Source organism: Silurus aristotelis, assembly GCF_946808225.1.
Source record: "Silurus aristotelis genome assembly, chromosome: 13".
Lineage (NCBI taxonomy): Eukaryota > Metazoa > Chordata > Actinopteri > Siluriformes > Siluridae > Silurus > Silurus aristotelis.
The window spans coordinates 10,160,475-10,185,145 of record NC_139586.1 but is presented as its reverse complement, the minus strand read 5'-3'; the positions used below and the strand labels follow the sequence as shown (position 1 = coordinate 10,185,145).

At 40.3% G+C, this 24,671-nt stretch overlaps 1 protein-coding gene across 24 annotated transcripts in view; it reads left to right on the top strand.

Annotated features, from left to right (window-relative positions):
- Nucleotides 1–24,671, top strand: part of adgrl2a (adhesion G protein-coupled receptor L2a) — a 119,090-nt gene that overhangs the window by 91,843 nt on the left and 2,576 nt on the right. For 3 of the 24 annotated variants that reach the window (XM_083558361.1, XM_083558372.1, XM_083558378.1), the window contains 17 exons: nt 1,682–1,981; nt 2,203–2,306; nt 2,837–3,022; nt 3,708–3,746; nt 8,210–8,393; nt 9,276–9,398; nt 10,391–10,596; nt 11,196–11,369; nt 11,573–11,782; nt 12,287–12,507; nt 13,708–13,774; nt 16,954–17,045; nt 19,399–19,567; nt 19,813–19,941; nt 20,426–20,522; nt 21,803–21,931; nt 22,718–22,735. In XM_083558361.1, coding sequence (XP_083414487.1) covers nt 1,682–1,981; nt 2,203–2,306; nt 2,837–3,022; nt 3,708–3,746; nt 8,210–8,393; nt 9,276–9,398; nt 10,391–10,596; nt 11,196–11,369; nt 11,573–11,782; nt 12,287–12,507; nt 13,708–13,774; nt 16,954–17,045; nt 19,399–19,567; nt 19,813–19,941; nt 20,426–20,522; nt 21,803–21,931; nt 22,718–22,735 — 2,448 coding nt within the window. Of the gene's footprint in view, nt 1–1,681; nt 1,982–2,202; nt 2,307–2,836; nt 3,023–3,707; nt 3,747–8,209; nt 8,394–9,275; nt 9,399–10,390; nt 10,597–11,195; nt 11,370–11,572; nt 11,783–12,286; nt 12,508–13,707; nt 13,775–16,953; nt 17,046–19,398; nt 19,568–19,812; nt 19,942–20,425; nt 20,523–21,136; nt 21,195–21,802; nt 21,932–22,717; nt 22,770–24,555; nt 24,595–24,671 lie in introns of all 24 variants that reach the window. The other 21 variants (XM_083558374.1, XM_083558368.1, XM_083558370.1 and 18 more) reach the window with 14 other exon arrangements.

Here is a 24,671-nt window from a genome sequence, read left to right as displayed (position 1 = left end):
CAGTTCAGTACTGTATATGCCTTTCAACATTAAACCTAACCTTTTTGTAGCAAATGGGAATTTAAACATTGATTTACAACGAAGTACAACAGCAGAACGGTTGACATAGCAACAGTGGTTAATATAAAGCCCGTGTATATACAAATAAAATGAAAGCCACGTGCATGTTCAGTAATTTGCTTATACGTTAGGTGCTTCTAGTTACTATTTGTCAAGCAGCACAGCCCGAGCCAGAATTCAAATTGAAACCCCAGGCATGGCACTCCCTCCAGAACGAAACAGCACCCAAACCTCAAGGACGGTTTCGGCTGCATAGCGTGCCTCACACATCACAAAGATCCAGCGTCTTTTGTTTCTCGAGACAACCATAAGAATTTAGTGCATATTGGCCGACCATATTCTTGGAACAGAGCTAATGTTAATGCTCTGCTGCAGATTTTGAAATAGCTGTGGCACACATAGTGACAAAGACATGCCATCATGTTGGTAATGCTAAGCAGAATAGGCACTTGAGGTATTTCGCCATGCTTGTTGCATCTGTGCGCTTCTCTTCCTGGTCAGCAACGTTGGGCTTAATGTATGCTGTGGACCAGACAGAAATATTTAATGGACAGTAGAATATCAAGCACTGTCTTTTTCCCTCAGCGCGACACGCAGAGAATGGACGCATGTTGAGTATCAGGAGAGGGAAAAACGGATTAGGAGTGATGAACATTTGAGCATGGCAGGCAGAGCGTCAACAAAAAAAAAAGAAAAACCTGATCAGGGGAAACATCAAGCTTTTTAGGGTGGAGTGTCTGGAGCAGCTTTCTGTAGTCTGAATCGAACCAGAGCTCTCCACCCGGTCAGTTGAGACTAATTCACAGTAGGTCATGACCAATCTCAACGAGAAAGCTCTTTCACGCGCACACACACACACATACACACACACACACACACTGGACCGGAATCTCTCACACACTCTCTGGGGCTATTAACAGCAGGCTGTCAGACTAAGCTGTTTCCATCTAGCTGGAGGTACGAGATGTTGGTCAGTGTTTATTTACGTTTCGAATTGTTGTGATTGAACAGCTCTGTGTTTTCACTGCACACTATTTTCGTCTTTCAGCCAGCTTAGTTTAGTTGTTTGGATGTTTCTTTCTTTTTAAAGGAAGCATGCTTTATATAGCGTGGAAATGTGGGCGGTGATTCGTGAGCATGAACTGGCAGCGGCAAAGACGACTCTGACATTTATCAAAGCAGGGACGACGTTATTGACGCCTGATAGGATGCAAATTTAACTACCAGAAATCTTGAACTGATTTCTTGACAGAACGCTTTATTTCCCACCGCAGCTTTCAACAAGAGTTGCAGTGAATGCGTGTTTCGTTTTTTTTTTTTGTTTTGTTTTCAGTTACAGACTGTTTTCTGAAAGGATGTGCAATATAAAACGTTTCTTCGCTGAAAGCTAATTGAAAATGCTTGGAAAAAACGTGCATCATTGTTCCATCATTAATGCTTTTGCCATGTGCCTGAAATAAAATGTAGGTCATCAAAAAAAGAAATGTCTGCATATTGCTCTCTTTATAGAACCCGAATCAGATTCAAAGAGTTTCTGAGAGTGGAACATGTAATACCTAAAAGGTATTAAAAAAACAGGTCATCATGAACTAAATATATCCTTTTTTTGTTTTTCTTTTAGCCCCACCTATCTCAGATGCCACCTCAGTGCCTGCGCTACCCCGAATAACAACCACCGCAATGACAACAACCACAGCGCAGCATAAAGGCCTAACGACGACAATAAACACTACAGGGACCAGGGTCGGCAACAAACCACCTAAACCCCCAGTGGCTCCGTCCCGAACTACCACACCTCCATCCCTGGAGTCGTTCCCTTTGCCCAAGCGCTTCTGTGACAGCGTAGAGCGAAGAGACATCCTGTGGCCTCAGACACAGAGGGGCATGCTTGTGGAACGGCCGTGTCCCAAAGGAACCAGAGGTAAGTGTGTTTGCTTCACTATATGCAATTCATTTACAAGAGCTAGTAAACAGAAGATTTCCGTGGACTCCGCCTCTTTTTACGTTACGTTTGGAAGTCTTTTTAGAGGGAGGATTTGTAATAAAGTTGTGGACACATAAAAACATGAAACAGCAATGTACAAAATGTGATACATAGAGCTGAGGAACCTAACATAAGCCCAAATATTGTTTTATGTTTAGGTACCGCCTCCTACCTGTGTGTCCTCTCCACTGGGGCCTGGCACCCAAAAGGCCCTGATCTGAGCAACTGCACCTCTCACTGGGTCAATCAGGTGGCTCAGAAGGTTTGTATAAGTCCGACTGCACGCCACCAGACATACAAATATCCCTAATAGCGGCCAGAGTTTGCTGAGTTCACCGTCATGAATATAAAACAGTCCCCAGTGCCGAATTTTGAGCACAGGCTTCTGACTATCATTGGCTGAGATTGGGAAACGTAGCCTGGAGCTACCCAATAGGGCGCCCCGCTGCTCGATCTGATAACACATCTTCTCAATGTGCGCTCTTAAAGGGCTAATGTGCACTGCAAGCTGAAGTTCGAATGGGTTGCCATTAGACACAATGGACTGCCCACACCTCACGCGGCAGCAAAATTAACTTTTTTTTTTTTTTTTCGAAAGGGGAAAAAAAAACCTGTCTAATGCGCACAGGATGTGTTATCAGTTTTTAATTACTAAGCGATGGCTCGTGGGTGCTGTTAGCGAAGCATATTTCCTCACAGCGTGAAGATGTCATAATTAGGGGCGAGAGGCCTGCAGACCCAGAATGATATTTCTCAGCTCCTGCTGCGCAGCTAATTTGCACAATCTTTCAGATCCGGAGTGGGGAGAACGCGGCCAACCTGGCCAACGAGCTAGCTAAGCACACCAAAGGGCCCATCTTCCCCGGCGACATCAGCTCCACCATGAGGCTCATGGAACAGCTGGTGGACATCCTGGACGCCCAGCTGCAGGAGCTGAAGCCTAGCGAAAAGGACTCTACTGGACGCAGCTTCAACAAGGTATAAGAGGAATTATCTTTTGTCCTGTAACTTTGAATAACGTTCTTTTTGAGACTTAAGCACATGGATGCAACTAATTCAGCAACTGCATGACTAAACCCTCTGTTCTTACACTTATTGCTGGGAATATACTCGTGCACACACACACACACACACACACACACACACACACACACACACACAAAAAATAGTATATTATTTAAATTCCAGACTCATAAAATTGATCAAAGAAATTCTTTCAAAAATGCATGCTCAACTCTCTTGATGTCAAGACCAATCAGAAGTGGTACAGATTACATTAGTGAGGGCTTTAACCCAGAACCAATTCATATTCACTGCATGATTTTTTTTTCTTGTTGCTACTAAACTTGTTTCTATAAGCAGTTACTGAGGGATAATTAATATAATATTATTTCTGGTACTACCAGCGATAACTGTGACTTCAGAGGGTTAAATCCTCATTAAGCATTAGAAATTTGGCATACAACTAGCGCAACAGTCTGCAGTATATCGATCCGTTTTTTTTTTTTTTGGCCAGACACCACCTTTCAAATTTGGCCTTAATGCACATAAGAGAATGAGTAATCGAAAAAGCTCATTAGTGTTGCTGAAGTCCATGTGGAACAGATCTTTGTGTCTGAGGGCCAGTGTTCTCTAATGCCTTTCTTTCTTTATTTCAAAAAAGCTTCAAAAGCGAGAAAGGACATGCAGGGCATATATGAAGGTATACCTGTGCCAACGGTACCATTTTTTCTTTTCTTTACATGTCCCTCCTCCCGCTCCTCCCTCTTTCCCTGCCACTGCTCAGCGGCATGTTTCACTTGCCATGTAGCCTCTCATTCTCTCCATCACTTGATGAAGTTTTGATCTACCAGTGCCCTCCAAGCTCATGCCAGCTATACTGTGGCTTGGAACAATTAGTGCTTACTAATCAGTGTAGTTTGTATCCTGCTATGGTACATGGCGTTATGTGTCAGCATTTGATTTGCAGCTTGACTGGGCATTGTTTTTTTATCTAAATGGCTGTAAAATATGTTGATTTCTATGCAAGAAATGCAATACTATGCAATATGTACTATACAATAAATACTATACTATGCAATATATATATATATATATAAAATCTGTAATCTGTTTATGGTCCAGTAGGTAGATGCACTGAGCAAAAAGGCTAATTCAGCAGATTATTTTGGTTTCAGGTGGCCTTTTTTGCAAAGTACACTACATGCATAAATAGATTGCATTGTACAGCGGCATGTCAGGAGAGAATTAAGGCATGATTACAGTGCACCATCTAACTGGACAGTGACACAGTTCTTGGTGGTTGGGCTTTTTATTCCAGCACAATCCCTTTCAAAGAAAAATGTGAACGAAGCAATGTAACAAGGCATAAAGGTTCATTATATCTACTGAAGTGATTCCAAATTCAAGATATTCCCGATTTCAAACCATTTACCTTCACACATACAGGACGATCGTCTCTTCAACAGGGTAGGATGAAAAAAACTCTATTCACTTCATCGAATTAAATATGAATGAATAAAATATTGATTCTTATTATGGCTATTTAAGACATTCTGCAGAATGGGGGAAAATATTAATGGAGGAGGGCTTGGTTGGAGGAAAAGAGGACTCCTATTTGGTACTTGGTACCAAACACACGGCAAATGAATCGTACACGTCTGTGGCATGATGAAAGGAACATCAGTAAAGGTGGAGTTAAAGGACCGATAGCACTAATCCCGTGCACACAGAGGCCAGGCCTGTGTAAAGTCTGCTTATTTTATGCGCAGGATTTGATTTGATAAAAAAGAGAAACGACACACTGCAGCGTTTAGCAGCTGAACAGCAGAACATGGTGGCATGGAACATGTAAGGTTGCTGTTGAGTCACCTGGCCCCGAACCTCCCTGAGCTTAACAGGCCTGGCAGGGTTTCTAAGCAAACGCTAAACCCAGACTCTTTTATTTATTTCTTTTTTCATTTGTCACTTTATCTAGTGACTTATGACCCTTTCAAATGGAACAACTATGAATAAAACGAATTGCAATTCCTTTATGATTCGTCCAAAATAGGTGTGTTGTGCCTTCTTTGGCATTCAGAACCACATAAAAAGATGAATGATGCGTTCAAACAAACCCTAAAATGACCTCATTGTGCAGTTAATGCAAATTGCATAGCTGCGCAATCTTGCGGTAAGCAGCCCTTTATACTTCGTCCCAAATATGCTTCATAGGGTTGTGATGTGGAGGTTAAACAGACCACTGAAGCTATGAGAAAACAAGCTGTTATGCTCCTTCAACCATTCAGTGACAATACATGCCTTAAGATATGATGCGTTATGTGCATGTGTGGATAAACTGTAACCATGGACGCGTGCCAGGAAAACATTTCCTACCCCATAGGCGCTGCTTCTCTTTTGGAAAAAATACATTTCAGAGCGAGAGCTGCACAATTCCTGGACCAGATACTGCGCCGCGTTTTTTTTTTTTTTTTTTTTTTTGTACGCTACAGGGAACATAACCATTATATAAAACGACAGGAACAAAACAAATTGCATAACGATTGCCATTTTAGCATGTAACAATGGTAGAACAAAAAAAGCTTTCAAACCTGCTAACATTTTGTACCTTTTTAAAAGCTTTTTAAGTAGTGTAGCAGCAGTCAAACAGTCACAAGGTTCAGTTTCACACCTCAAGTCTAATTTTACCATTCGCGCACACGGTATTTCACCAGAAGTGTGAATGACATTCAGAACTGGTTTCCTAAACCTGTTCTCCTGATCAATTCCAACACTGGTGCAGAAAATACAGAGTCCTGGGACTATGATCCAAGAACGGGAAACTTGCCATGATTCCTCAACACACCGGTACAATCAGTATACCTCATTACACTTCCTGTACCACTGATGTCAAAGCCGAAGCCTTCCATCAGCCAAGTGATCCAACAGAACTCTTGATTTTTTTTTTCCGGAGCCAGGTGACTTTCACAGATATTTCTCACGTTGTGGCGCATTTGAGACAGCGTCCCATAAGTGCTCCTGAGATGGCATTTACCACAGCAGTGTTCAATTCGGATGTGATTAGCCTAGTTGCGGCCCAGCTGCTTTCTTGCACGATTATTGCTATCCTCTTTTGACCTCTCTGACAAGCTGTTTTCAGGCACAGCGCCCGATGAACTATTATTTTTTTTTACATTTTTTTTCAACTGTTAATAATCCTTTGAAATGCTTTTGTGTGAAAAGTGCCGGACAGAGCCTTGGAAGATACTAATGCAAATGTCAGTGTATGAAAATTCGATTCCAGTGCATAATTGACTAATTAATGCTAGGCATAGGCATCATGCAGATTTATACCATATGAACACTTGTGTCACATATGACATATTTACTGTTGGAGTGAAATTAATTGGCTTTTTTTCAATAAGTAAATTAGATCGTACATACAGTTGTATGGTAATATCAGTCATGTACGTTGTCCTGCACCAGTGGCACTCACAGAGTTTTTAGAGCGATAAGAATGGAGCTCATTTTCCAGTTTTTAAAGAATCAAGTGGAACTGATGCGACACACACAATAAAAAAAGCTTATGAAGTGGAGAGCTGCAAGAAACCGGAGACTCTGGTACTAGGAGTAACGAGCTGTTGGTAGTCAGACTCCAGTGTCAACAACAGCTAGCGGCAGTAGCCTGGGGGTATGAGTAAGAAAGATAGACGAAGAGCAGGAGTTTGGTGCCACACAGCAAATTGCCGAATCACAAGCAGACTGCGGGAGATGCATCTGCGTCGCGGAGCTGTTCGGATAAATAGAGAAGTTATTTTGCCTTCGCGATATTGAGTTATTTGTGCAGTTTTGTTTAGAGCCAGGATTTCCGCATACATTTGCATATTATTAGCACGTAGGAAAGCTGGACGTGCATAAGTCTGCTTTAGGGTTTTTGTGAATAATTACTGGTGCATTGTGCAGCAGGCATCTCCTGACCCCCCACAGTCTGCATGAGTACCCCTTGCTAGAAACATGTTATCACTGCAAGCCTTAAGCATATTAATGTTTTATGCCCTAGGACTGTGCCACAGCATCGAGCACTAGCGTCTGAAGTTAGGCACTGAATTAGGCTGGTTCCCTGATCTGCTAATCAGTGCTTCCCAAATGTTGTGCCAACGCTAAATGTCATTGTTTTCTATGACATATGGAAGCAAGGAAGTGATAGCTCAGTGGTTATCAGAAGGTCAGAGGTTCAATCACCCGAATGACCAAGCTGCCACTCTTGGGCTCTAAAGCAAGGCCCTTAACCTCTCTGTGCTCCAGGGGTGCTGTATTATGGCTGACCCTGCGCTCTGACTACTGTACTGTAAAGTATATGTGACAAATATAAAGCACCTTTAACAAGTAAACTTAGTTTTGAAGCGAACATCTTGATTTTCAAGTATATTCTTGTATATACATGTGTTGAGTTTGTGTGCGAAACGATTTGTCTTTCTTGCATGTAACATTAGCAGCTGGTCAGTTTCTAGAAGAATAGACCATGATTGATTGACTGCTGAACGTTTAGCGGAGACAGTGATGTCGGAGTGCGTCAAAGAACGGTCAAGCGTGTATTCAGATAGACTGCGACGTACCGCTTGTTCGGAAAGCTGTTTTTCTGTCAATACGTGACTGATTAATTCGTTAAACTACGGTGCTTTCCTCCATGCAGGAAGCGTGGTGCTCTCGCTGCTGGATAGCTGTAGCCGGGGTCGTTCTGCACCATTGGCGATCGGGGACTTTTGTGCTTCGCACTACTTCATTGCTCTCTTTGGTGTTTTGGAATCTTGTGATTAAAAGCCTGGACTTGATTCAGCACTTAATACAATGTGTAATCCAATGTGCTGAAATACAGAACAAAACACTAACAACTGTACTACTGTCCAGTTTCTCACAAACAGCATCTTATACTCTCTTTTACTGTTTGTTTGTTTTTTTGTCTACCTTTTCTTTACTGATTGTGCTTACGGTAGATGGAATGTGCTTTTATGCAGATCAGTGGAAAAAAAAATATGATTAACAAAATCGTAGTGCTCGTGGTGTTAAGGCATGCATGCTTGTTTTTGTGAGTTTAGACTCACAATCTGGCACTAGTATAAAGCAAAAGCTTTGACCCTTGACCACACTGTCATAACTGCTAACATGAAGGTTCTTTTGTGCTTGCAGGCGATCGTGGACACTGTGGACAACCTTCTCCGGCCAGAAGCACTGAAGTCTTGGAGAGGCATGAATATCACAGAGCAGACTCACGCTGCCACCATGTTACTGGACACTCTCGAGGAAGGAGCTTTCGTCCTCGCCGACAATCTAATGGAACCGGCGATAGTGAAAGTGCCAGCTAGTAATATAAGTGAGTACTTCCATGCTAATCTGGCTCGCTTGCCACAATAGGATTTTGAGTCTAGACTTGCACACGCTTTATATATTTAAACAGATCAACTTGTGTCTGATGCACCGAGTTATTATGCGGCGCTGAAAATCCATGTTTAATATGATTAAATGCGACCTACGATGTAGACCTTAAAATTACAGAGCCGATGAAGCTTTTTGCATCGCGGCTACTTTGCTTAAAGAAAAAATAACCAAGCCCGAAGCATGGCCAGGAGTCTTGACAGTGCACGAATGCATGACTGTTTCTGACTGTTTAAGACTCTGATATGAAAGAATAAAAAAAATAAAAATCTGATTTAGCAAAGGGGTATATTTACAAAGTAGTTATTTTCCCGTCTCTGAATAGAAATTTATACGTTTTTTTGCAAACATTATAGCCTGCTGGTCGTCAATGTCTCATCTGAACAATAACTTTTTTAGCTTTTCAAGGGCATGAAATGTGCCCGCAGTCATGAAGTCAGTAATTACTATCAGCCTTGAAAGATGGAAATAGGTGTTTACAATCAAAGGGTAATTGTTTGTACCCAGTATTTTGCTGTTTTCAGAATGAATTTCACTAAAATGCAAAGAGATAATAATTGTGATATCCGATTTTATTATGTGCACTCAAAGCCAGTGTGCCTGTTCAGTCCGTCTTTTTAATCAGAGTTTTCTCGTTTTTCTCTGGAAAAATATTTCTCCCTGAATTTTGATAGCAATTTGAATTAGAATGCGAACTTGATTTGTAATTTTTTTTGTATGGAAAGCATGTCGATTCCTGTTTTAAGTGTGGAAAGAGTGCAAAAAAATCAATTGGACACCCTCAGTTCAAAATGGTTTTATTTTCTCTCTCTTTATCTAGTCCTGGATGTGTATGTGCTGAGCACAGATGGCCAGGTGCAGGACTTCAAGTTTCCCCAGAGCAGCAAGGGTGGTATTTCCATCCAGCTGACAGCCAATACAGTTAAACTGAACAGTCGGAATGGTAAACAAAAACACACATGCACACACACACATGCACATAAGCAGCAGGGGTAAAAGAAGTGCTTTTAAGGCTTGAGCGGTATTAAGTGACACTGCATATTTTTGCATGGAGAAGGTGGAAACTGTCTGTTTTTTTTTTTCTCCAGTTTATTTCAGTCTACAGTTCTGCACCTGCAGTTGTAGCATCGGTATCTTGTAATTTTTTTATTTCTGGACAAAAGATTTATCATTATCGTGTGTGTGTGTGTGAACCTTGTCATGTCGTCTTGTATTTCAGCGGTTGCATCATGTTAACCTCAGCTAGGAAGCCAATCTTAACACCATTACCATACAATAAATGACCACACTGAATGTCCTGAATATCTTGATAATTTTATGTGCCAAATCCACGTCTGCCTTTTCTCCATTTTGCTGTAATTTAATTCAAATTTGATTCGAATTAGGTATGTCTAAAACGAGGCTCGGTCTTTCTGAGAGGTCTTGATCTTGATGTTTTCTCTCACGCTAGTTGAACGCGTTGCTTCTGTGGTGGGCGCACGGGGCAATATGTTTCTTTCCCTTCAGGAGCGCAGCACACCAACTTATTGATTTCAGACTTATAACACAGCACTGACGCCATCCCTTAGGCGAGACTGTCTAAAGACTTTTAGTCGTATTAATAACGCTGGAACGGTGGGCATGACTCGGCATATCTGGGGAGCTCCTGGATATCAGCAGTTTTAGCACAGATATTGCAGCTCCGTCTGAAGCTTTTCATCTCTCGACTTCTCTCGTACACGCCTTCCTTTCAAACGAACGTTCGCTTTGTGTCTCTTACTCCTGACTTCTTCTCACTTCATTTATAGGGCTCCTGAGGAATTCTGTGCATGTTGAGGCTCTCTACCATATATCATATCATAATACGGACCTGTTGAAGGCTGAAGGAACCTTATCTTCGTAAATCAGTGCCTAACCCTTGCCTTATTGTTTTCGTTTTTTTTTTTTTATGTACAGGTGTTGCCAAGCTGGTGTTTGCTCTGTACAAAAACTTGGGCCAGTTCCTGAGCACTGAGAACGCAACAATCAAACTAGGCAGCGAGGCGAGCGGCCACAACCTCTCTGTGGCCGTAAACTCAGACGTCATCGCTGCCTCCATCAACAAGGAATCCAGCCGAGTCTATATAACCGAGCCAGTGATTTTCACCCTGGAACACATTGATGTGAGTCGTACAGCTAAACAAACACACAAGTCTTAATCGCAGGGGCAGTGGGAAGGCAGATGGGAAACGGTAAACTTTGCCTCATTTAAATACCCTGCAAGGTTAAAACGATTGAACGATGAAATTAACTAAGAATGAGCTGCTGATTATTAGCGAATCTTGACAAAATTCTTAACGGATGCTAATTTGTTTGTCGACATTAGGATGTAAATGATACAATTTCCCTTTTTTTTTTCCAATTGGAAAATTAACTCCCAGATTAGCCAGACAATGTGGGATGAAATTACCAGAAGACCAATTATCATTTGTCTTTTAAAGTGGTCAGAAGTGCTCCCAAAGGATGCCTCTGCTTGATTTTTTCCTCTCTATCAAAGTAATTGTGTGATTTTTACAGACATGCCTTAAAACCATTATGCTCTCTATTAGAAGCTCATATAATCAATGGTCCCGTGCTAAATTTCTGACTTCTTTCGCAGCGGCACTACGCACCGAACGCTTTACGGCTGTGTTTTGAGAATTCTTTGAACTAGAAGAATACAATTAATTTTTTTTCTTTCTTATTTAAGTATATTCATAATCAAAGTTTTCTTTTTCACCAGATGCAACATTATTTCAACTCCAACTGCTCCTTTTGGAATTACTCAGAGAGGAGCATGATGGGCTACTGGTCCACACAGGGCTGCAAACTTGTTAAATCCAACAGAACCCACACAACCTGTTCGTGCAGCCATCTAACAAATTTCGCCGTCCTTATGGCTCATCAGGAAATCCTGGTAAGATCGGATCGGAAGGAATCGACGGTCCAGTAACCCTCACCCTCTTGTTTGTTGAATATATACAATACAGGCTGTGTTTGTAGCTCTGAGGAAGCTCGAACAGATGGCTGTGACACACATGATCTATCATTGCCTTGGCAAAACATTTTATTCATCTCTCCTCCCTATATGTCCTCTCTCTCCATCCTGCCGTTCTCCAGGGCCCAGGCAGAGAGCACAAGCTGCTGCTGACGGTCATCACTCGCGTGGGCATTGTGGTCTCGCTCGTCTGCTTGGCCATGTGCATCTTCACATTCTGCTTCTTCCGTGGCCTGCAGAGTGACAGGAACACCATCCACAAAAACCTTTGCATTAACCTCTTCATTGCCGAGCTTCTCTTCCTAATTGGCCGCAGTGTGACAGAAATCAGGGTAGGCTCTGTGGCCGAAACATTGATTTTGTGACTTAGTTATTTCTGTCATATGCCATGTCACACCCAGATCTCTCTTCCTTTGAGAGAAAATGTGGACAATTTCATTTTTTTAGCTTTAGACTTTAGCAACGCAAGAGAGCAAAAGTCTTTTGTGTTTTTTTTTTAGCAATTTATATGATTTCTGTTAAACAGGGCTGCATGGACTTTTAGTGCTTTGCTTGTTCAATGAGAATTAATAGCAAGAGAGCAACGTCAATGCTGCTTTGAGACAATGTCTGTTGTGAAAAGCGCTATACAAATAAAACTTGATTGATTGATTGATTGATTGATTGATAGCAAAAGTAACACGTACATTATTCAGACTATTATCACGGTATTTTTTTACAAATATTTTTTATGCGTGATGAACTCTTTTTTGTGTGTTAGTCCATATTCCTTTATATCAGCCCTTGAAAAATCGTTTTTGCATCCTTTTAACGTGCTGATAATTTGTGTCTCACAGATCGGCTGTGCGATCATTGCTGGGATCCTGCATTATTTCTTCCTGTCCTCTTTCGCCTGGATGTGTCTGGAGGGAGTTCATCTTTATCTCATGCTCGTGGACATCTTCGAGAGCGAATATTCCCGAAAGAAATACTACTACGTTTCGGGCTACCTGTTTCCTGCCATCATCGTGGGCGTGTCCGCGGCCGTAGATTATGGGAGCTATGGGACAGAAAAGGCGTAAGTGAATGCAAAGATGTGCTTTTAATCCTCTGTTGTTTAAAAAGGCAGTCTGTTTCAGATTGGTAAAGTTTCGACTTGGGCAAGGAGCGCGGTCTGCAACATCAATGAACTAAACGCACACACACACACACACACACACACACACACACACACACATACGCAGAGTAAATCTTTAAGAGGACACCTGAAGTGACTGTGGTTTTTATCGGCTCAAAAAGCCTCGAGCGGGCCCTTGTTTGTAAAACACTCTCTAACAAAGACAAGTGCTGCATGGGAAGGCTTTTACACAGATTAATGATAGTGTTTTAGCTCAGGCTAGAGCTACTAAGGGCTTTCGGCTTTATGTGTGTGTGTTAATGTGTGCTTAATACAGGTCACATTGCCTTGTCTACACTTTTTCTTAATCACAGCTAAAAGCAGCAATGTAATTCATACTCAGTTCTACAGAGAAATATATAGAAGATGAAGTATTGTAATTGTTTCCTTGTACCACTGTAGTGTGTGTATGGTGTGTGTGTGTGTGTTCGCGTGTCAGCATTTTTCTAGATCGTATTCAAAACTTTCCGGAGTAGCTAGTCTCATGGGGACATTTGGCTGGTCCTCATTGGGAAAAAGCTGCCTTTTTAAAAAACTGCATTAATTATTTTGTCAATGTCCTCACAAGTAAGGATAGCAAAACAAGTGTGTGTGTGTGTGTGTGTGTGTGTGTGTGTGTGTGTGTGTGTGTGTGTGTGTGTGTGTGTGTGTGTGTAATGTCTTCTGTGGTTTCTATTAGCACAGTGTAAGTTTGCACTAATTTAGGTAATCAATATTTCCTGCCGGAGGTCACAGACAAGAGCACCTAGATACTTTTACAGACAATTACCATCTTTGAGCTACATTTAACAGTAATGTATACACTGGCTGGCCAAGCCTACAACATCGTAATGTGATCCACACCAGACAATGCGCTGTCTTTGTGAGGAACAGCGTTCTCTTTTTTTCCCCCTCCTCATTATGCCTTATAAAGAGTATGACATTGCTTTCTTAATAAATAAATGCTATATATATATATATATATATATATATATATATATATATATATATATATATATATATATATATATATATATATATATATATATATATATATTGTATGCCTTAGAAATTCTTTTTGCAACCTGAATTCAATATTGTCCCATCTGTCTCTCTGTGTAGATGCTGGCTGAGACTGGACAACCACTTCATTTGGAGTTTTATTGGACCTGTTACCTTCATCATTATGGTATGTTCAGTCTTTTTCTTGGCTCTGTGTTCATGTACATCTGCATTGGAAGGTGTGTGCATACCAAGTGAGTGAGAGAGAGAGAGAGAGAGAGAGAGAGAGAGAGAGAGAGAGAGAGAGAGAGAAAGCGAGAGAGAAAAAAAAATAAGTGCTTTGCCTCCAGACCTGGCCAGAATAATACACCTCATAGTTTAAGCAATAATTGACTTCTCCAAGCCAATGACAGATGTTGGAACAAGAAGCGCCATGTTGTGGAAACATCAAGCCAGACCGCCTTTGTTATTTCCTTGGCTTGATTCGGCCGATCTTAGCACTTCGATTTCTGTGCAGATCAGTTCAGTCTCAGCAAAAGCAGTCAATGCAACCCACTGCAGGACAGAAACATGCTGAAAAGCCTATGCAAGTAAAAGGCCTGAGTGATGTTTTTTTGGGAATAATTGTGCCACAATGCAGAGAAGCTTTCACAACAAAACATTAAAGTATAATGTAAAAAAAAAAAAAAAAGACCAATATTAAATAGCACAGTATTTCTTTTTTTTTTTTAGATTTTATTTATTTATTTTTGCTGCATGTCTGAGAAGTAGGTGATAACTTTATTTTATGGTACAACACTCCCAGCAGCATTTCGTTAGTTAGTTTTGAGGAACATTCAGGCGAAGGGCATATGTGACATATATTGACATAGCTGCTGTTCAAGCATGCAGTTATTTACTGGTTATGACTTCGCTGCCTCCAAGTAGATTGGCGAGGCACTGAAGCAAATGGCCTGTGGGGAGCTGAGAAATAGAAGGATATAGAAACGAGAAGGGGGGAAAGGGAGAAAGCGAGAGATTCTAGCAGGTGGTATTTACATGAGCTGTTTGGCTTTAGAGTTCTGCTATCTGTTGGTTCTCCCTCTTTAATCCTTGTCTCGGGTCAAACCTCGTCATGGTGAAAATGAAGACAGGAGGTGACTAAGGTGGAGGAATGTTTAACCAAGGCCAGGTTCATTATGCGTAGACGACGTGACCTCTTCGAGCGCTGTCAAACGCTGGGATTACGGTAATGGAAAGTGCTGTTTGTCTTACAGTAGCAAGGGAAAACTCCGCTTAATGTGGCAGGACGTGCACCAAAAGTTAGCAGACGTCGAAAAACGAAACAAAGCAGCGGCGAGCGCTAGAAGAATACGCTCAGCTAACAAGTTGCGGATTGGACGTCACCCTGAGCCGAAGGACTCTCATTTAGCCACTTCTCTGCCAGGAACCATATGCCGGTTTGATGTATGTGTTTGCAGCAGCTCTGATTACCAGAATCCGTGTTCTAGTCATCCTCAACACAAGACCTGTGCCCCTTATGAAGCTGATTTATTGGTGAGGACTCAAGCAGCAGGACTCACGGTTCTCAGGCAGTTGTCGCAGCCCATTTTCTCAATTGACAATGTGGGATGAGGCACAATGGCTGCGTGTTCTCCAGGGAATCACGGTGACCGAGGTTTCCCCCTAAACCGGTGACCTTATTTCTATTAGCACAGTGTACATTTATACTAATAGAAATAGGGTTTTCTCAGCAAATTGGCTTTGTCCTTGTCAGTGAGCAAAGCAGTTTGGGGATGGGGGAGAGGGGTGGGTTGGGTTTGGCGGAACGCACACAAAGACAATCTCATTATTCAACATGCAACACTCGCAGCAGCCTGATTTTAGAAAAAGGGGAAAAATAGAACACTTCTGCTGAATCGAGCATGAAAGGCCTAGGGTGGTCTTGTAACTTTGAAGAGAGGGGAAAAGAAAAGGGAAAAAAAACACTGCTCTTCTTTTATTGCTCTTTAAAAGTGCTAGTTCCTGGAAGCTTTTGGAAGAGTGCAGGCAGCCAGAGGTTGGCCCGCTCTGGGACACAAAGGGGCATTAGATCTATGTAAAGAAGAACATGGAAGTAATGAGTGGTCTCGAGGCATCGGATCATGACGCGTCGCGAGCTGTTTGCATCATCCGGACAGCTCCATCTGCACCTTTAATATTTCATCCGGTTCATGCGGAGTTCACTGGGCACACATGCCGACTCCCACAGCGCGGTAAAAAGCTTTCTCCACAGTACAGCTTAGGGCATTCTATATGGAGAGAAAAAAAAAAGCGTGCAAGATAGAGAGAGAGAGAGAGAGAGAGAGAGAGAGAGAGAGAGAGAGAGAGAGAGAGAGAGAGAGAGAGAGAGAGAGGAACTAAGTCAGGAACAGCTCTCACAAAGGTAGCTGAAGCCCCAGGGAGGGCAACAGGGAAAGTGAGTTGGTGGTGTGTGCCGGCCAAGGGGGGTCGAGAGTGTATACTTGCCTTGCTTCCCATACACACACTCCCTCTTCACCTGTCTCATCAGATCCATGTCACCACTCCAGGCAGTGTGAGAGTGTATGAAGGGCATTTCAGTACACCGGAGTCACGCCAGTGCCACCAACAAACACAACGTCACACCAGCATCACAGCACTCTGCCAAAATGTCCATTGTGTTTTCTTTTTCGTTCTGTTTCCGCTTTTTTTATGCTCTCACTTTATCCCTTACTTCATTCTCTCATTGGCGTTTGTGTCCTGTCACTGACTCGTGTGTCACAGCTGCTGATGTGAGGGAGGAGGTATATTGATTATCTCTGCTGTTCGAGGGCAGTGTACAAATCAATTAGATTGTGTGGCATTGAAAAAAAGCAAGTTGCTATGCTGAAGCTTATTTCACACCAGCTAGTGGTGGTGTTCACGAGCGCTATGAATATGCTTCTTGTTTGTTTTTTTTTGTTTTTTTTTAGCATTCACAGCACATAGCATGCCACATTATAAAAAGATCTCGCGTACCTAAGCAGTTTTTGCATATATGTGTGTGTTTTAGTGTATGAGAGTAAAAGAGCGGAAGCTGCACAGGGACACACCGTTCGTTCATTCATTCACACATTTTTGAAGCGTGCCCCCATTTACATACCGTGATCAAATGTCTACTGTTTTGTGCTTTCACTTTTCTTCTTACAGAGCTTGTGTTTATCTTGCAGTGTGCGGGATTTTCGAATTCTTTTTCTCCCATCTTTATCAATATAGAATCACGCAGCGGTCGGCTCCAGCGGTTTCCGACAATGCCGCAGATGAAACGTTTCTGTCAGTTTTTCTTTTTCTTTCAGTTTTCGAGTGTATTTTGATTTATTAACACAGGCATTAACTCTTTTCCAACAGCTTAATCTCATCTTCCTGGTCATCACAATGTACAAAATGGTGAAGCACTCTACTTCATTGAAACCAGACTCCAGCAGGTTGGAAAACATAAAGTAAGTGAAGCTGTTCCGAGTTTTGATCTTTCTCCAGTCCAAAACTGTTTTCTGTGTAGTTTCTCAGTTATTAAAGAGTTTATAGTAATAGAAGACAGAAGACAGTTGTTCTCTGAATTGGTTATTTAAAGTCCAGAATATCACTAAAAGGATGTAAAAAGATATTCACTTTCTGTGTTAATGTTACATTTCAGTGTTTAGATAGTGATCACAAAAGAAATCTCCTTGGTAATGTCGAATGGAGAGTGTGTGTGTGTGTGTGTGTGTGTGTGTGTGTGTGTGTGTGTGTGTATGTGTGTGTCTGTCACACGGTACAACACCAGAAAGAATAACAACATATCTGTGTGATTTATTTGAAAAAAAAAAAAACTTTAATAATAAAAAGGATTGTCTGTTTAGGTTTGCTTTATGGTCCTGCAAGTGTAGTCATTTTGTTTAGTGTTTAGCAATAACATGCCTTCATTTTCAATTTGTCTGCTTCAGTTCACTCAAAAAATAAATAAATGGTCGCGTTTTATCAAGACGGATTGACGTGTTTGACATGAGCTGGAATAATGAAAAAAAAAAAAAAAAAAAAAAAAAAACGAAAACAAATGAATAAAGAATATGGTCCAGATTTTATACAATGTCCCGTTTATTTTTTATTTTTATTTTTTTTGCTTGTATCCTGTCAGAACTCTAATTTTGAGCTTGCAGGGCCAAGGATCATAGCCTACATGGCAATGGAAACACTGTTTGCATGCTGCATGTGGAGAGAGCTAATCTGTGGCATCTCCTTTCTTTTCTCTTCCCGTTTTTTCCACATCTGCCCCCTCCCCACTTTTCTCTCCTCTCCTATATTTCTTTCTGTCTATACCTCTTGTTTTCTCTCTCTCTCTCTCTCTCTCTCTCTCTCTCTCTCTCTCTCTCTCTCTCTCTCTCTCTCTCTCTCTCTTCCGCTTTCTCTATCACCCTTCTCTTACCCAAACCAGTAATTATCGCGTTTGTGATGGCTACTATAATACAGATTTGCCCGGGTAAGCTTTTACCATATATCACATCCTATGATGGCTACTCATAAAACGTTAGCGCCACTGTAATTTTTTCATGGCAGAAATCTACACAGGCACACTTCCAATGAAATTTCACTAGACTCTTCTCTTGTGACAGGGACCTGTTTTAACCGTTATTGTTGTGTAGCTGCGCTCACACATTACACAGCGCATAAATCAACCGTGTTTCTGGTTTGCTGTTCAGTTGAAACGGAAGTATAGGAGTAAACTAAGAAGGCCCGCTCTGGCTGTAAATCTTTATTACAGTGCTGCTTTTGTCTGCCTCACTTTGAAGCATATGTTCCACATTTGTACAGTGTCTTACTCCACGTAAGCGAATTGGCTCAGCACAGTTTCCAGACTCATCATTTTTTACATACAGAGCGATAAAGATCATCTTTCCTCTGACCCTGCCAGCTTCATCTCTTTACAATTTCCAGTTTCACAGTTTGCTATTTTCTTTCTTTCTTTCTTTCTGTTTTTTTTTGTTTTGTTTTTTTAAACTGGACTGTGATCTGTCTGACCCGGTTTTGTCTCTCTTCCCTGCTTACCACGCTCTCTAGCTATGAAGATAATAAACCATTTATCAAGTAAGACCGTCAGCTAGACGTTTCTCTCTCAGCCTCGTAGTTTCCCTTTCATCACTCTGCCACTCTCGTCAGTCTTCCTCTGACCTTCCGGCTCCCTCATCCTCAGTTTAGAATGCCCATTCATGTTTGTCAGTGCTCTTATCCGTCAGCAAGGGTGTCTGAAGGTTCCCCCGGAATCTTCACACACCACTCCTCCTTTCTCCTTTTTTTTTCAGTTCCTTTCTTTCCTCTAACTCTATCTCTTTGGTTCCTTAGCTAGCCAAGATGTTGTCAACGCCTCCTCAAGTGTAATGGACCCATTTGTAATGATTGCAGCCCTCAAGTGCAATATTCCTCTCTCTCCTCCTTCTAAATGCAGCTCCAAAAAAACCTGACATGCTTCTTCACATAGTAGCGTGGCACGCACCAAATTCTCACGCTTTGAATTATCTTAATATATGACCGAGAACCAGATTGATACATATGCACATTTATTCATTTCTTATTTATCCAGATCCCTCACATTTCACATTTCTCCCAGCCCCAGGTTAAATGCTAAGGACCTGTTTTTTGTTTTTTTTTTAAACTTTATTGCACCATATAAGTTTTTCGACCCCCCTGCTGTTTTTTTCTCCCCCCGATGTTATAGTAGATGTCTTACTTTCGAGCCATCGTCAGTGCCTATTTTAAAGCCTCCCCATTTTTGCGCCACCCGGCAGGCTCACATTTGGTGTTATGTGTCTGCGTTTGCAGGTCCTGGGTTCTAGGAGCTTTTGCCTTGCTGTGTCTTCTGGGTCTTACATGGACCTTCGGGCTGTTATTCATCAATAGCGAGTCCATCGTGTTGGCCTATCTCTTCACCATTTTCAACACCATCCAGGGCACGTTCATCTTCATCTTCCACTGTCTGCTTCAGAAAAAAGTGAGTTTAACTCGTTTTTTCCTATAGAAATAAAAAAAAAATATTATTATTTATTTTTGAACCTTATGCACATTTTTCTATATTACCTTAGGTTGCTTTCAAAAATTGCATCTTTAAATTGAATCTAGAGTACATGTTTTATACAATGCTCCACTGTGATAAAATTGGTTATGAGAGCTGTCGAGTTGTTAACAAAAATCGCACAATCAGGAACTCAGAGGACACAAACGGCTTTTGAATTGCAGGTTCGTCGAGAATACAGCAAATGCCTTCGCCACACATCGTGTTGCAACAGCTTGCCGAGTGAGAACTCGCACAGTTCCACAAAGACAGCAACAACAAGGACAAGTGCTCGCTACTCCTCCGGCACTCAGGTAAGCTCAGTACACTGCGCCTAGAAGAACCAAGCTGACCCAGTTTCCTGTAGCTTTCAGGGAGAGATAAAGCACATTGTGTATAAAAGGCAAGGTTGTGAGTTTCAAGCTCAAATGATCGCATAAAATGCGTCATGCACGTATCCTAGCATGATCCTGCTAGGCATGCGATGAAGACTTGCATTGATTTTTAAAGCCTTCTGACAGATAATGGTTTTTCTATGTACATGCTGGCGAATATCGAACCGTATTTGAATTGTTTTACATTTTATAGACGATTTGGGAAATATTGTAATAGAAAAGGGGAATGATTTTGGAATCTTCAGGGAATTTCAGGGTTAAGATGCCAGTAAGAAGTCAGTTGAATATTTTTTTTTTTTGTAAAGAGCGAGGGAAAGACTGAGAGAGAGAACATTTATTTCTTAATTTTCCTGTAAAAAAAAAGCGAGTCAATGCTTACTTGGGATCTTTGTTAATCTAACAGAGTCGAATCAGAAGAATGTGGAATGACACTGTGAGAAAGCAATCTGAATCCTCCTTTATCTCAGGGGACATCAACAGCACATCAACCCTCAACCAAGGTCAGTCAGAAACCACTGGTGCTACATCCAAAGCATTTTTATTCTCTGGAGCCCTTTTGTGAACTAATATGTCGCTAAGTAATTCAGAGCTAGCGTTGGTGTTGGGTTATGATGGTTAATGGATTTAGTGTTTTGCAGATGGGGGACAAATGAAAGGAAAATATAGATAACTAGATGTGATGGACACAGGAGCAGAATAACTTTGTGTTGGTCTCGAATTATTCTAATCTTTAAGGGTGGGGAGGTGGTAGCTTAGTGGTGAAGGCATTGGATCTCTGATTGGAAGGTCATGGGTCCTTGAGCAAGGCTCTTAACCCTCTGGATAAGTGCCATAAATGTAAATGCATGACCCTACAGCCTACCTGAGTTATTCTGTTTTTTCTTTTCTTTTAATTTGTCACCCATGTGTGTATATTGTGTGGTGTGGTTTTGTGTGTCTAGACTAAAAGCCACATCCCGCAAAAGTACAGCACGTTTTAGGTTCATAAGCTCGTTTGCTCCGAACACACACTCAGGCACATCAATTAATTAAGATGTACAATGACCTAGTGGATGCTATTTGAAGGACTTTGTAAAAAAAAAAAAAAAAAAAAAAATTGTCATTTATTATTTAGCCAGGGCACAAATGTATGATGATGAGAAGATGATGTTCAACTCTAGCTGACCCGAGTGGTAAGGTTTGCGTTCCTCAAGTAGTTGCTTTGGCTTGCTCTAAAATGCTAAAGCAGTCCTTTGTGCATGCATAAGTCAGAAGAGGCTGACATCCTTTTTCTCTCTTCATGCTTCTCTTCCTATTTGCACTGACTGAGACAACAAATATTTCAGAGTTTTTTTTTTTTCTTTTTCCATTTTTAAATTGTCAGTCTTATGACTGGAAATTTAATTCCAAACGAATACAGTCACTCATAAAATGAGTTGTTTTACCAATTGGTATCATCCGTCCACATAAGTGTCAAGATCTTTTATAGCGGGCAGAATTCTTTTTTTCCCCTCACAATTGAACTGTCTTGCGGTGTTAATAACAGATTGATAATACGATGGCAGTAAACGTTTGAAAGATCAAACAGTTTAGAAATAATTACGCTAACCTCATGACAACTAACGAATCAAAGTAAAACTTTGTTTCAGAAAATAAATATGGTATATTTTGTACCGGATGAATTATTAGGAACCCCGTTTAAGGCTAGGTTTCAGCCAAGCCATCATTAAATTGTATGAGAGCTTATATTCTTGTACGTCTGCTCTGAACTTATACCTTTTCCTCTGTCTTGCTGATCCAGGAATGACGGCCAATTATCTACTAACAAACCCCCTTCTACGGCCGCAAGGCACTAACAACCCATACAATACCTTACTGGCTGAAACGGTCGTATGTAACTCTCCTACGGCTCCTGTCTTTAACTCTCCAGGTGCGCTTACTAAACCACTGCATTTCTTTACTGTACTCTTGACGCCTGTGCTGGTGAATTGTAGTATTACTTTCTCTCTCGCTCTCTTTCTGTGTCTGTTCTATAATATTCAAATATATATATGAATTCCAGATGGAAGACATATACCAAAATGTTCCTTAGACAGAACTGAAATGTTTATTACCCTGGAAACATTTCAGTATCCCCTTCAATATACTGCACACAATTCCTCAACTTAGGCCTAAGCCTTTTATATATATATATATATATATATATATATATATATATATATATATATATATATATATATATATATATATATATATATATATATATATGTTAAGGCTGAGGCATAAGGTGAGGAATCATGTTCCATCTCTATATACTGTATATATATTTCACAGTTCAGTTCGTCTCTCTACAATAATGGATATTGATTTCTGATAGTGTGATAAATTTGATTATATTTTAGAGCAAAATAGGTAAATATTTTAAAGCTTAACCTAAAAACTGTTGAGTGAAATCTATATGTATGTATATATATACTGTATATACATATTTTTTTGGTCTGTAAAAAAATCTAAGCCAATTATGCATCAAGTTAAAAAGTGATTGGTGTCCGTTTCACTAGCGTCAGTTTAAAAAGACGGCTAATGCAGATTTGGCTGTGATCTACAAGCAAGCCCCAAGGGTGTGACATTCAAGTGCTGTGACATTTTGGAAACTGATGTGAAACCTTAATATCTGTTTGCTCTGCTTTTTTCCCCTCTTGCTGCATGCCTCTAGCGACCTACAGAGAGACAAGTATGGGAGTAAAACTTAACTTTGCCTATCAAATGTAATTTTTTTTTTTCAGCATGATTTATTTTCTAAAAAGGCACAATCACTGGTTTAGCCTCAGACCATCAATGTTCGGTGAGCAAGTGGTTCAGATTTATTTATTTTTTTTATAAAAGTTGAAATATGGCCTTGATCTGAACTGACTAGTTTATGGAGTGCTGGGGATAAATTTGTCTATTATTTTAATATTATTTGCGTATACAATAAATATGTAACACTTATAATGTTGATGTGTAGACCATAACTATAATAATAGTAATAAAATATATATATATTTTTTAAAATATGTATAAATAAGTTGATTAAAACTTTATACCTATGCCATAAAAAGAAAAAAAAATTAGAAACATCTTTAGCACAAGTGATAGAGCAATCTTTTGAACTGTTTAAATTAGGCATGGAAAATAGCTCTCCATATGTGCCTGTGGTGCTAAAAATTGTTTTTAAACATTGTGTCATTGATGTTACAAATGTACACCATATAATTATATAAAGCATTTAATTTAAACATTTAAGTTACATAAAAAAGTAGCCAGTTTGATTGACATGATAGTAATTATAACTCTTTTGATCATGTGAAAGTGAAAATATCAAGCACCCGTTAAAGTGTTTGGATAACTATAATGACTTTTTAAAGATAAATTAGTTGATACCATTTAAATAGATTTAAAGGTTAAATATCTTGGCTAGTTATTATTTGTAATAAATGACCATTGAAATAAATAAACAAATCGACCTTTTTTTTTTTTTAATTTAAAAACAATTAGTTCAAAACTAAACCATGAGTATGCGCATGTAGCATTCACCTAACCGAAGTGGTCATATATATATATACATATTGCATTGTTAACCCTGGTGACACACTCCATCCGGACGATAAACTATAAATTAAGGTCTTATAGTCACTACAATAAACGTTTTGTGTGCATAATTGGAATTAAGCAATAAAGATGCAGTATCCTATCTTCACTCCTCATTAAATGACATTATTGTTCTCACAAATAGATGATCTCATCTGGATCGCTTCTATTAACATTTGCAGGTCGTTTAAATCAGTGAAAAAAGCAGTTGCTACAATTTTCCTTTTGCGTGCATCCTTCATTCCAGATTGCATTTCCACTTATTATCATGTTTTTCGGCATGCGATTGATTTCCGGCCCTTATCAGTGAAGAGCCGTGATCGCAATAAAACATGTAGTTCTAAATCCATTTCACACATATCATATTTGTAAGCTTTGCTGAATGTTCCTCCCCTTCTCTCAATCCCAAACCCCTGCTAGGCATTACAAATGTTGCCTCTTTGTCTGCTTCATCCTTTCACTCCCTTTGCCTTTTCTTTTTTTTTCTTTTTCTCCAAAACCTCCATTTGAGGAGTTGCCAATAAGTGCTGACCCAGTGTCGTCTTTACAGTATTAAAAACAGAAAAAAAAAGGGTGAAAAACAGTTGTATCTGCCATCGCCAGCTGTGAAGAGAGTGCAGAGCTGGAGGTTTCACATCGACCTTTACCTGCCCAAGACAGTAGCACTCACATAAGCGCTTACAGACACACTTAGCTGCAGACTTAATGGTCCAGCTCGCTAAAAAACAAACAAACAAACAAACAAACAAAATGGTGACATTTAATGAGGAGAGAAGCTTCTAATTGTCTATCAAATTTAATTTGCTGCACCCTTGCTCATGTCGAGTTTGTCAGTGATTACATCATGTTTTACAATAAAAAAAATATCATTTGTGTTTTTTTTTTTTTTTTTGTTTTTTTTTTTTACTTTCTTTTGTTCATCAGCTACTCTTAGGCCAGATAGCCTGAACAGACAGACATGATGTGAGTTGTCTCAAGTTAGTCATTTCCACTTGCCTGTCTGTCGTGCTGTTGGATGGTTGCTTGCTGGCTTCTTCATA